General features: G+C 33.5%; 1 protein-coding gene across 2 annotated transcripts in view; it reads left to right on the top strand.

Annotated features, from left to right (window-relative positions):
• The first annotated feature begins 2397 nt into the window (after window positions 1-2397).
• glra1 (glycine receptor, alpha 1) overlaps window positions 2398-13731 on the top strand; it is a 98673-nt gene continuing 87339 nt past the window's right edge. For both annotated transcript variants that reach the window (XM_073820877.1, XM_073820876.1), the window contains exons 1-2: window positions 2398-3355; window positions 10613-10737. In XM_073820877.1, coding sequence (XP_073676978.1) covers window positions 3309-3355; window positions 10613-10737 — 172 coding nt within the window. In that variant the 5' untranslated portion in view covers window positions 2398-3308. The remainder of the gene's footprint in view (window positions 3356-10612; window positions 10738-13731) is intronic.

Here is a 13731-nt window from a genome sequence, read left to right as displayed (position 1 = left end):
CGGCGTAATAGTCAAGGAAGTTTGCTGCCGTAATATGGATGCAGCAGGCGGAGTAATATGACGCAGCACCTAAAAATAGTTCCCAGCAAGTTAACGTTCAATGTAACTGGCGTGATATTACTGCGCCTGCTTCGGCCATGTTACGGCAGCAAACTTCCTTGACTATTACGCCGGAATGGGAGTGTAGTTCCTAATCTTATCGGCCTAGAAAATCGCAGCTTTACATTTTCCACCAGTATTAGTACACGATATAACTACAGAAGAGTCAAGTTTTAAATAGGACAAATATCGAAACTTGTTGGTCATTTGTGAACGCGATGCTATTGGTCTAATAGGATTCATTGATCTATGCTAAGCTATGCTAAAAGTGATATCGCCAGAACAGGAAAAGGGCAGAATGGATTACAAAACGGTAAAACTCAACTTATTAACTCGGGGGGAGTTGGAGAATGAGCCTATTTCCAAAAAAAGTGGAGTGTTCCTTTAATATATACATTTTGTGTGTGTGTGTGTTTATATATACATAATAAATAAACAGTACACACACATATAGTATGCAAACCTAAACTTTTATTTTTAATCAATTAATTGTGACTAATCGTTTTGCAGCTTTAAATCAATTTTCCAGAGTTGTTGATAAAAAAAAATAGTTGAAGGAGCTTTTTAGTAACATCATACTGACATTTAAATAGCATTCTGTTGACATTAAAGAAACTTGACAATTTAACATTTTTGGAATGTTCCACATTAATATTCCTATAATGTTGTGAATGTGATGTAATAGAATTTGGTCGAAAGAACATTGCAGGAACATTATGCTAACCTTAAAATAACGTTCAAATACAGTTGAGGTCAAAACTTTACATACACCTTGCAGAAATGGCAAAATGTTAATTATTTTACCAAAATAGGAGAGATCGTACAAAATGCATGTTATGTCTATATTTAGTACTGACCTGAATAAGATATTTCACATAAAAGACATTTACATAGTCCACAAGAGAAATTAATAGTTGAATTTATAAAAATGACCATTCAAAAGTTTACATACACTTTTTGTGTATGTACTGTTTGTTTGTTTGTTTAGTGGTAGTTTATGAGTCCCTTGTTTGTCCTCAACAGTTAAACTGCCTGTTGTTCTTCAGAAAAATCCTTCAGGTCCCACAAATTCTTTGGTTTTACAGCATTTCTGTGTATTTTAACCCTTTTCAACAATGATCTGTATTATTTTAAGATCCAACTTTTTACTTTGAGGACAACTGACGGACTCATATGCAATTATTACAAAAGGTTCAAACGCTCACTGATGCTTCAGAAGGAAAAACGATGCATTAAGAGCACCAGGGGGTGAAAACTTTTGAACAGAATTAAGATGTGTACATTTTTCTTATTTTGCCTAAATGTCTTTTTTTGTTTTCATTTAGTACTGCCCTTCAGAAGCTACAGAAGATACTTACCTGTTTCCTAGAAGACAAAATAAGTTACATTTACCCTCATCTTTAAATTCAAAAAGTTTTCACCCCAGCATCAGTGAGCATTTGAACCTTTTGTAACAGTTGCATATGAGTCTCTCAGTTGTCCTCAGTGTGAAAAGATGGATCTCAAAATCATACAGTCTTTGTTGGAAAGGGTTCAAATACACAAAAATGCTGGAAAACCAAAGAATTTGTGGGACCTGAAGGATCTTTCTGAAGAACGACAGGCAGTTTAACTGTTCAGGACAAACAAGTAAAAAACACAGCTGTGGATCATTCAGGTAACAACACAGTATTAGGAATCAAGTGTATGTAAACTTTTGAACATGGTAATTTTTATAAATGTCTGTTATGTGAAATATCTTATTAAGGTCAGTACTAAATAAAAAGTAACATGCGTTTTCTATGATCCCTTTTATTTCAGTAAAATAATGAACATTTTGCAGATTCTGCAAGGTGTATGTAAACTTAGACCTCAACTGTATCATTATACTGATTTTTGGCTTTAGCTGTTGAATGAACTCAATAAAACCCACACTAGAAGACTATGAAACTATATGATAAAGGTATATATATATATTTTTTTCTGTTTTATGGATTATTGCTTTATTTAGCTTAAAAGCCTATAAAAGGCTATTTATGAATGACTTTATTGTATTCTGTTGTAGCAGCATGCCATACAAAAGGTAAATAAATATATATAAAAGGTTTAAAAAAAAATCTCTTTTTGTTTGCCAAGATTTTAGTTTTGCCTAAAAATAAACTAACTAAAAACTCATTTCTTACAAATGATCCCTTCAGAAGCCTAATCTAATACACATCGTAATAGGTTAGTCAGAAATCCCCCAGTGGCACGAATAGATTTATAGGCACTGCAGCTCTCTGCCATCCAATGTCTTTTGTAGTATGTTTCAGAAAACTGCCATACGTAAACACACATATACTGCCCCAAAACAGCGTCCAACATATGGCAGTGCCCATCTCCAATCCGAGGAGGAGGCATTTGTCTGGAGTGCCATTCAGACCAATGACAGCAGCATGTGGGCGTGTGTTGAGAGTGTGTGAGGTGCTTTTTGAGTTTAGTAAATGACTGCAGCAAGAAATACTGTGAGGCTGAGGGGGCTTATGAGCGATGGAACGGGCTCTGCGTGCTGAAATATCAACGTTTGGGCTTTTCGAGGATTCGTGAAAAAACGTTGAAAGCAAAAATGAGCATCTCCTAACTGGACCAGACAATGGAAATAGCTTCTTCATGCAGCACTAACAATTCACCCCTGGGAAACAAGTACGTACTGAATCAGACTACCTCAGCCAGAGGTAGCTCAAACTGACGCGTGGCTCGAAAGCGGCACATTTGATCATTGGGATGCGCGTAAAAAGGAGCGTGGAGGAAAAGAGCACACGCGTATGTATGTTTTTCCAATGACTTTGGAGACATTCCGGCGCTCTGAGGAGATATAGTGCATAGTTTCGGTTGTTTTAAATGTTTTGCGATGGAGCGTCTTTGAATATTCCTGGCGACTACGCGTCTGCTGCTGCTATGGATCGTCCGGAATGAACATCTGAATTTATCTCGTCCAGTTTTTTTTTCTCTCAGCGCTGCTTCCACCTGAAATTCCGCAACCCTTGTGAAACAGGAGCTTCGCTTCACCTACACAGCCGCTGTCGGGGAAAATGACCAGCTCGTCTGCATGCTCTTGAGATTTGTTTGGCCTTTTTGGGAATCGGAAACAAGCAAAGGACGAATTGTTCACCTCAGAAGTGAGAGAAGAAGGAATTGTAGGGTGCACTGAGCTGTAGCCAACTACATCTACTCATCTCCAACCTGACACAATGTTCGCACTCGGGATTTATTTGTGGGAAACTATTGTATTTTTCAGGTACGTATCACGCTGTTTTAACCAAACACTGTATTTTTCACTCAAACCTGCTTTGTTCTCTCGTTTTATATCGATATAGATGCTTTCTTTTGTTTTGCTGAGAATATTGTGTTGAAGAAAATATGTATTTATTTCAAGTAGGCTAATTAGTAACTCGCTGGGCTGATAATTCATCTATTGTAATCCCAAGTCTACTAATTAAATATAAACTAAGTCATAATTTCGTGTCATTCAGATATATCCAAGTCAGAGATTTTCTTTTAAAACATGCTAAATAGCGAACACTAGTGGCGATTCGACGAATAGAAAGTTATCAACAGGCACATATGAAGGCTCATAATGAATGGAGAAGTGTAGTGATATTAAAAGTTTGTGCGATTTATTTATTAAAACGTTTCAGAACAATTATGTGAAGTTTGTTTTTATAATAAATAACAATTTCTGTCAGAAATGTTCGGACTGAGATTCGTCTAGCGCAGCTCAAAATTGTCTTTTTGTCAACCCTGTATCGCTTTTAGCGATTTAGTCAGCTGTCTTGAAGACATAACAAAACACTAACATTTTATGTAATGTGTTTACGATGTGTAGAAAAAAAACTATAAACTATGGCATTATTTATGTTTTATTAGCGATCGAGCAGCTGTTGCTATGGTTACGTCATAGCGCAACCGCGATTTCACGTTGCATTTGCAAACGACGCTGAAATATACAAATATATGAAAATGCATACTTTTAAGACCACCAATCTTTTTTTTGTGTGAGTTCAAGCTTTAATAAGCAGTTCAGAACCCCTAACCTTTAAAATGATGAGATATTATGACAAAGTTGTGATGATAACGTTTATAATTATTATAAAATAATAATAATTATTCATTATTATTATTATTTAATAATAACACAAGTAATTATATGACAAGAAAGTGAAGTGTAGGCCTCTAAAAATCTTACACCACTGTTATGCCACTGTTAATGCGGATCGAATAATTTTCACATTTTAATTAGCCTAAAAATTAATATTTGATTTGATGGATGCAATTTCTAATTTCTAGGTTAATGGTCCACATATGGATTATTCTATCATAACTCTGATTATCTCCACTGTAAGAATCCTCTAGAAAGATAAACGCACCACAAAAGGATTCGCTTTATCAAGCCGGTGGTTCGCAGTAATTATTTTGCATTCTATGGCCAGTGTTTAGTTAATGAAGTAGAATCAGGATATTGCAGTCTCAGCTCTTGCTGCTGAACTTTGCAGAGCCTGTTAATTGATATCTCTTTCCCCGTCTCAGCCTACACCCCAACCTCATTTCACATGCAGACTTATTACTAAACATTGATCACTCTGTCAATGCTAATGCCACTGACGAATACAGATTGTCCACAAACATAATTTGCTCTATGAATTGTATCTCTCAAATTGATTTTTATATTAGCCTGCACTTTTTTTCCATGCAGGAATTGTCATGTGAGAGACTGTTGTGTGCATGTCACTGGAGGAGCTGAGGCATGCTATTAAAATACAGCACATGCATAAAGCAGTCATGTTATGTCCTCAAACTATCATACAAAAATATGCAGGTAAAGGCGTGAATGGCTAATCCAATTAATGGCAGAGGCAGCGGTGTGCATGTAGTTTATATGCAGTGTAAAAATGTGCTTCTTGTGGAAACATCTAAGTTAATTGGCTTTAGTCAAAAACATTATTTATTTTTGACTAAATATTACTTAATTTAGCCTAAGGCAAGCAAGATATTAGAAAACTGACTACAAAATAAAAAAGAATCCTTCAGTTTTTAAAAAATAATATAATATTTAAAAATAAAAATATAATAAAATATTTAAGATTTTAATATGACTAAAGAGGCTAGAAAGTTCAGTAAAAAAATAAGAAAATTAAAATAAAACTTGTAGATGTACACTGCCACTCAAGTTTGGCATCAGTAAGATTTTTAATGTTTTTAAAATAATTCTTATGCTCATCAAAGCTTTACTTAATCAAAAAAAAAAAAAACGGAAAAAAATGTAATATTTTGAAATATTATTACAGTTTAAAATAATGGTGTTGTATATTAATATATTTAAAAATATAATTTATTCCTGTGATGCAAAGCTGATTTTTTTATTAGCCATTACTTCAGTTTTCAAGGTCACATGATTCTTCAAAAATCATTCTAATATGCTGATTGATTACTGTTATTATCAATGTTGGAAACAGTTGTACTGCTTAATATATGTTTTTTGAAACCTGTTATTCTTTTTCCAGAATTCTTGATGAATAAAAGGTTAAAAAGCATTTATTCAAAATAAACATATATAAGTATTTGCTATCATTCTTTATCAATTTAACACATCCTTGGTGAATAAAAGTATTAATGTCTTTCAAAAAAAGGAAAAGAAAATGTACTGACTCCAAATGTTTAGATATATTTTTACAAAAAATCTATTTTAAATAAACGCTGTTCTTTTCAACTTTTTATTTGTTGAAATACTTTTAAAAGTATCACAGTAATATAAAAAAATATTAAGCAGGCGCACCTGTTTTCATATATATAAATAATAAATCAGCATATTAGAATGATTTCTGAAGGATCATGTGACACTGAAGACTGGAGCAATGATGCTGAAAATTCAGCTTTGATCACAGAAATAAATTACATTTTAAAATATATCCTCATAGAAAACTGTTATTTTAAATTGAAATAATATTCCACAATATTAATGTTTTCAGTATTTTTGATCAAATAAATGCAGCCTTGATGAGCATAAGAAACATCTGTAAAAATCTTACTGATCCCAAACGTTTAAGAGTGTGTCATTAAATCCCATTGAAATAAAACACAAAAATAAATGCTTGGGTTGTAGGTTTTGTTCAAGCCAGAAAAGAGAGAAAAGAGTCACCTATCAAATGAAGCCAAGCAAGGACTCTTGTTTTTGTATTCCTGTGCCAACTCTGTTCCCTGTGTCATTATTATTTATTTATTTTTTATATTTACAATGTCATCTTTTCTAGTTTGCATCTAGCCCCAGATGTGCCCTCCACTCACTTTGAAAGTGAAAGTGTTTTTGCATTGCTTTAGGACATTACTTTGCTTTTTCTGTTAAATTGCTGTTAAACAGCTCAGCAACTTAAAAAATTGCACTTGCCTCAAGGGGTTAATATCTGCTAATAGAGATTAGTATCAGAGTTTAGTTTCGGTCTCTCTGGTAATTATATATGCACAGGTGGTGACAGCACTGAAACAAGCGGATGCTTATATGTGACCCTGGACCACAAAACCAGTCTTAAGTCGCTGGGGTATATTTGTAGCAATAGCCAAAAATACATTGCATGGGTCAAAATTTTTGATTTTTCTTTTATGCCAAAAGTCATTAAGAAATTAAGTAAAGTTCATGTTCCATGAAGATTTTTTGTAAAATTCCTACTGTAAACATATCAAAATGTAATTTTTGGTTTGTAATATGCATTGATAAGAACCTAATTTGGACAACTTTAAAGGTGATTTTCTCAGTCTTTTTGATTTTTTTGCATCCTCAGATTTCTGATTTCAAATAGATGTATCTCAGCCAAATATTGCCCTATCCTAACAAACCATACATCAATAGAAAGCTTATTTATTGAGCTTTCATATGGTGTATAAATCTCAGTTTGGTCAAATTTAACCTTATGACTGGTTTTGTGGTCCAGGGTCACATATGATCTCAATTTTGTACTCTAAATAAAGTTGACTCTACTTAGAGCTTTTTACTGATTATTACGAAGTAAATGATCAATGGCTAGTTCAATATCTAAAGATAAAGCCTATAAATAGTCTTCTAATGCATCATTAATAATCAAAGACAGAGTCGTACCACAAATAGCACTGACCCCTCACTAGCAATATTCATTTTGATTTTGGATTTGTTAAACAGGTCTGTTGTTTATGTGCAAAAATGTTTGAAGATCAAGTACATTTCAGGTTTATTGTAATATGTTCTCTTCTGTCCTTGAGTTCTGTGACCCTATAGACAATTTAAGAGCGGCTTGAAGAAATGGCATCTTGGTGCCAGAGCGGCCTTTGATTTCTTGAGTGTTACAAGATCAATAAGGATTGTGTTCATCAGTGGTCCTAAGAACATAATGAGCTACACTTAGGGCTAATGATTGGATGCTCGCATTAAAGTATGCAGGTCTCTGGGTTGTTTGCATATATTTTCTGGCAGGGTGCTCGGCTTTGGTTCCTGCAACATCAGCAGAAGGATCAGGCCCTCTCCACTGCCATGACCAGCATCGATCAGGTTCATTTGTTCAGCGCTGCCTTGATTAGCGAAACCATTAATTACTAAAGACGCAGTTTAAAGCGGATCCAGCTTACTCTGCTACTGGTTGCGTTGAGACGGATATGCAGGGAAGCAAAACTAATAGAGACTGTATCCTCAGATTTCACACTGTCACAAAGATTTTTTTCAATGGCGCTTTCATGTAAAAGAGCCTATAGTGACAGAGAATGGCTCTGGAAGAGACTCGATAATCTGGCACGCCGTGACTAATCTTATTATGTTTGCATTGGAAAAATTTTACAGTAAACACAAAGGAATGCATTTCTCACAATGAGAGATAATTCACGCATTTCATTTATATAGTATATGTGACCCTGGACTACAAAACCTTTCTTAAGTAGCATGGGTATATGTGTAGCAATAGCCGAAAATACATTGTATGGGTCAAAATGATCAAATTTTCTTTAATGCCAAAAATCATTATTAAGTAAATATCATGTTCAATGAAGATATTTTGTAAATTTCCTTTTTTTATTAGTAATATGCATTGCTAAGAACTTCATTTGGATGACTTTAAAGGTGATTTATTTGCACCCTTTTTAAAATAGCTGTATCTTGGCCAAACATTGTCCTATCCTAACAAACCATACATCAATGAAAAGCTTATTTATTCAGCTCAGTTAAAAAAAAGACCCTTATGACTTTTTTTTTTATGGTCCAGGGTCACATACTCTAAAATTACTAATAAAACATTTGACTTTTTTGTTTCAGTTAAAATATTAGCATATTTTGACTTGTCATGTTAATATGCATTGTCCTTGTATAAAAAAAAAATATATATATATATATATGTATATTGTGAGATGATATTAAAATTTAAAATAGTTTTTCTATTAGAATATATTTCAAATGTAATTTATTCCTCTGATAGTAAAGGCACTGCTCCAGTCTTCAGTGTTGCAGGATAATAAAAAATCATTCTAATAATCTAAATTGCTGCTCAAGAATTTTTTTTACTATTTAACATTAATTATTATTATTATTATTACTATTACTACTATTATTATTATTATTATATCAGCATCAGTGTTGAAAACAGCTGTGCTGCTTCATTTTATGTAATAAATTATTATAATTTTTTGTGGAAACCATATTTTTTCAGGATTTTTTGATAAATAATGTTTACAAAATATTAATTTGAAATAGAATTATTTTGTGACAAAGTAAAACCTTTTATGTATTATTTTTTTTACACCTGACCTGTATCAACAGAGTTGAGCTGTTGATTTTTTTTATTGCAGGGTTAGTGTAGTTAACTAAAACTAAAAACATTAAAAAGTTATTACTTGAAATAAAAGAAAATTTAACTGTAATTAAGTAAAAAAAATCCTAGTTTAACTAGACATAAAAATAAATTAATAAAAACTAAAACAACAAAAACAAACTTTAGCAAAAATGAACATAACAGCAAAAATATTTTTTTAAATCTATTTGAAAATAATAAAAACTGTAATGTGACCCAGGACCACAAAACCAGTCATAAGGGTCAGTTATTTGCAATTGAGATTCAAAAGAGGAATATATAAGCTTTCCACTGATGTATGGTTTGTTAGGATAGGACAATATTTGGTCAAGATACAACTACTTGAAAATTATTTGATATCTGAGGGTGCAAAAAAAAGCGAAATATTGAGAAAATCGCTTTTAAAGTTATTATCAATGCATACTACTAATCAAAAATAATCAGTAGGAAATCTACAAAATATCTTCATGGAACATGATCTTTACTTAATATATGATTTTTGGCATAAAAGAAAAAAATTATAAATTATAATCTTGACCCATACAATGTAATTTTGGGTATTGCTACTTGGTCCATGGTCGCAATTAGTATCTCAATCATTCTAAAATGGCACTGATTCATTGCTTTTTCTTGATGAACGGCATAAGAAAAACCTGCATGTTTTAAAATTAAAGTGTTTACTTAAAAAATGTTTTTCGTTTGAGTGTTCTTAGAACAAATGACACATTTTTACCTCTAGACGAGAGATGTGGAGCAGCACTTCAGTGAGAAGTTTTTCCTATGATGTATCCGCATTTAAATGCCAAACACTTCTCCAATTTAATAGTTTCCCCGGCACCGGTAAATGTTAATGAGCAAAAAGAATAATGATGTGCACAACAGAAAAAGCCTGACTATTGGTTACTTCCAAAACAAAGGATAGCCGGTGACGCAGAAAGTCGATGGCTCTGAAAGAATAATGGATATGCTGCCAAAACAGTTAGACGGGATCCAGTGGCTGGTTAAGAAAATAGAGCAATTCCCCACAAAGAAAGACCCATGAAATTGGCAAGAAAAGGACCATGTCTCAAGGACTTAGGTGAAATCAATATACCACAGGCTATTTTATGATTATTATCCTCCATTTTTGTCAGACGCACTGATGCTGTAGATTAAAAAAAACGTCCATTGTTCCTCTGAGTCTTCAGCCGGACGTGAGAAGACCTGAACCAGTCAATACATATTAAAGTCCATCATGTAGCAGATAAAGAGCCCTAAGGAAGCACTTAAAAATGTGGCTAATCAGCACTTAAAGTGCTTATAGGCTAAAAAGCCCATGGGATACGTCATCATGTGACTCACAGGCCGGTTAGTGACCTGACATTTAGGTTACACCGAGGTGTCAAAGCGACAGACATGCACCCTATTACCGCTAATTAAGTCCTAACAGCTTCTAATGCTAATGAAGACATGGATACTCGTGTATACCTTGGTCTCAATTCATATAGCACTTTAATGGCTTCTCCTTTAGTCTAGAGTTTAAATAAAAAAGTGAATTTTTAATCAGTTGTTTAGTATTGACAGTTACAGCATTGGATGTAATGTAATTCAGAGAAATCCGTTTGCCTCAGAGTAGAGAATGTAATCATTTAAAAAATAATGCATAACGCTTGTCCTTCTTTGTTCTTTAACACACCTGTCTTTGTCCCAATCCACAGCTTGGCAGCGTCCCAACAAGCAGCGGCTCGGAAAGCTGCCTCTCCAATGCCCCCGTCAGAATTCCTGGACAAGCTTATGGGAAAAGTGTCCGGTTATGATGCAAGAATCAGACCTAATTTCAAAGGTAGGTGCATCCACCAAGACACTGCTGGATATCACAGGAATGTAGCCAAATGCTGCTTTAGAAAGCAATTTTAAACGCATATGCATATTGGCTTACAAAAATATGAGTGCATATAGATGATTGATTATTTGTGACCCTGGACCACAAAACCAGTCATAAGGGTCCGTTTTTGAAAATGAGATTTATACATCATCTGAAAGCAGAGTAAATAAGCTTTTCATTGATTTTCTATTGAAATCTGGAATCAAAATATTGAGAAAATCGCCTTTAAAGTTGTCGAAATGAAGTTCTTAGCAATGCATATTACTAATCATAAATTGAGTCTTGGTATATTTATGGTAGAAAATTTACAAAATATCTTCGTGGAACACGATCTTAATATCCTAATGATTTTTGGTATGAAAGAAAAATGTATCATTTTGACCCATACAGTGTATTGTTGGCTATTGCTATTAATATACCTGTGCTACTTAAGTTTTGTGGTCTAGCATCACATTTGTCTATTAATAGAAACAAGTGATACATTGTGATAACTGGACCAGTCTTAAAGAGCACAGGTATATTTGTAGCAATGGCCAAAAATACATTGTATGGGTCAAAATTATTTTTATTGATTTTTCTTTTATGCCAAAAATCATTAGGATATTACGATCATGTTTCATGAATGTATTTTGAAAATTAACCACCGAACGTAATTTTGATTAGTAATATACATTGCTAAGAACTTCATTTGGACAACTTGATTGATTTTCTCAATATTTAGATTTTTTTTTTTGCACCCTCAGATTGCAGATTTCCAAATAGTTGTATCTTGGCCAAATCCTAACAAACCATACATCAATGCTGCCCTACAAAGCAAAAAGGCAGTAACTGCATTTTTGGTCAAAAATGAGTTATTATCATCTTCATGACATTCGAGGCATCCTTTGTTATGTGACAAAATATCTTATCTCAAATGTGTGTCGTTTTGTAGAAAAATGGTAGTCGTTTGTACAGTAATTGGATTACAGGCTGGATGACAGGATAACTTTAAAGTCATTTTTCTCAGTTCTGCACTCGGCGTAGTTACTGCCTTTTTGCTTTGTAGGGCAGAAAAAAGCTTATTTAGCCTTCAGATGATGTATAAATGTCAGTTTCTAAAAACTGACCCTTATGACTGATTTTGTGGTCCAGAGTCACTTTTTTTTCTGATTTACTAAGGATAACTTGTACAGTTGTTATATTAAGAAACCTGTTCCCAAGCTGGCTACATTCCTGTTTAAGGTCCATGATCTTGAATCATTATCCTGGGTGAATGTCTATGGTGGTACACGATATCTTATATATTATAGAGTGTGACGTGTGCTGTTAGAAATAGCCACTGCAAGATACATGTCAGAGGTTTCCTTATATTCAACAATGTATTAATGTCAATCACTGCAAATTATAGTCTCTGCCTGTTCCTAAGCTATTCTTGGAAATGCACTTTTTTTTCCAAAGGTATATCAGTAAAAACAAAGTGTAAAATAACAATATTTCAATAGATATCTGACCCTGGACCACAAAACCAGTCTTAGGTAGCACTGGTATATTTGTAGCAATGGCAAAAATACACTGTATGGGTCAAAATGATCAATTTTTCTTTATAAATCATTAGGATATTATATTCCATAAAGACATTTTGTACGTTTTCTACTGTAAATATATCAAAACCTAATTTTTGGTTAGTGATATGCATTGCTAAGAACTTCATTTGGACAACCTTTCTCAATATTTAGATTTTTACGCACGCTCAGATTCAAATAGTTGTATCTCGGCCAAATATTGTCCTATCCTAACAAACCATACACAAAATTGACCCCAATAACTGGTTTTGTGCTCCAGGTTCACATATAGCAATTAAAATACACTAAATACAGCTAAACAATGAAACTATAAGAAAATATGCATTTTAAAAGCATTTTGGACATTGTGTACACAGAAATGCCTCGCAAGATTAAATGTTAGTTTTGTTTTTCTCTTACTTTTTTACTTCACAGTGTTCAGCATTGTGTAAAACAATTATATATTCACTGCTTATGTATTATGTTTGTGTATATTGTCTCTATATTCAATTCAATTTGAATATTAACCCTCAAAAATAATATTTGAATGCATATTGTTTATTCAAGCCGTGTGACGTTTTGCATGTGTGTTGACCAGTAACACTTTATAATAAATAAATTAATATCAAGCACAGTGTTATATTATATAGAGCTTAACAGATCACTACTGTACATTGAAATATGAACTCCTGATTTGTTAAGCTTTATATAAAGTTGGATTATTGATTCACGGATGTTATTATAAAGTGTTCTTCTGACCAAGATATGTTTAACGTAATGCAGACACTTATTCTAAATAAGGAATCAGAAAATGTGTAGTTTATATGTATGCACTCTGACTCTTCCTTTGAAAACTATAGGTAGGTAAAAGCATTACTGAATGATAGCAATATTACAGTAATGTATCCTGAGACTCTGTCCGGACTGTTAAACCTGCTTGAACGCTTAAATGGCAGAGGGCCCCTGTCTGATTTTGAGGCCTCGCATCTTAACCTTGCTCGTGGCAACGGATTTCTTTCTTTTATTTATTTATTTCTGTTGACAGTCAGTGCTGTGATATGGTGAATGAATTCTGACATCTTAAATTTTGCTGTTTGCTGAGTTTTGCTGCAACCCTGTTTATGATGAACGGCGTCATATTGCGGAGTTGGCTGATTGTTTTCTCACTTAAATTTGCTCTGAAGTAGCAGATATTCTCAACAATCAACTCCGCTTTGCTTTTATGCTTTCGATTTGTGATTTAAACCCTGGTTGCCGGAAATCAAAATCAGTAATTAAACGAATGCCAATTTGAATCAACACTGGCCCTCTTTGGTGAACTCATTATGTAATTCATTCAGTTCATTTCATGAGGGCACATGGGCCCTGCGGTCACATGACCCGACCAGACATTATGAAATACAAAGGTTCG

Source organism: Garra rufa, chromosome 16 (assembly GCF_049309525.1).
Source record: "Garra rufa chromosome 16, GarRuf1.0, whole genome shotgun sequence".
Lineage (NCBI taxonomy): Eukaryota > Metazoa > Chordata > Actinopteri > Cypriniformes > Cyprinidae > Garra > Garra rufa.
This window is presented reverse-complemented; position numbering and strand designations above follow the sequence as displayed.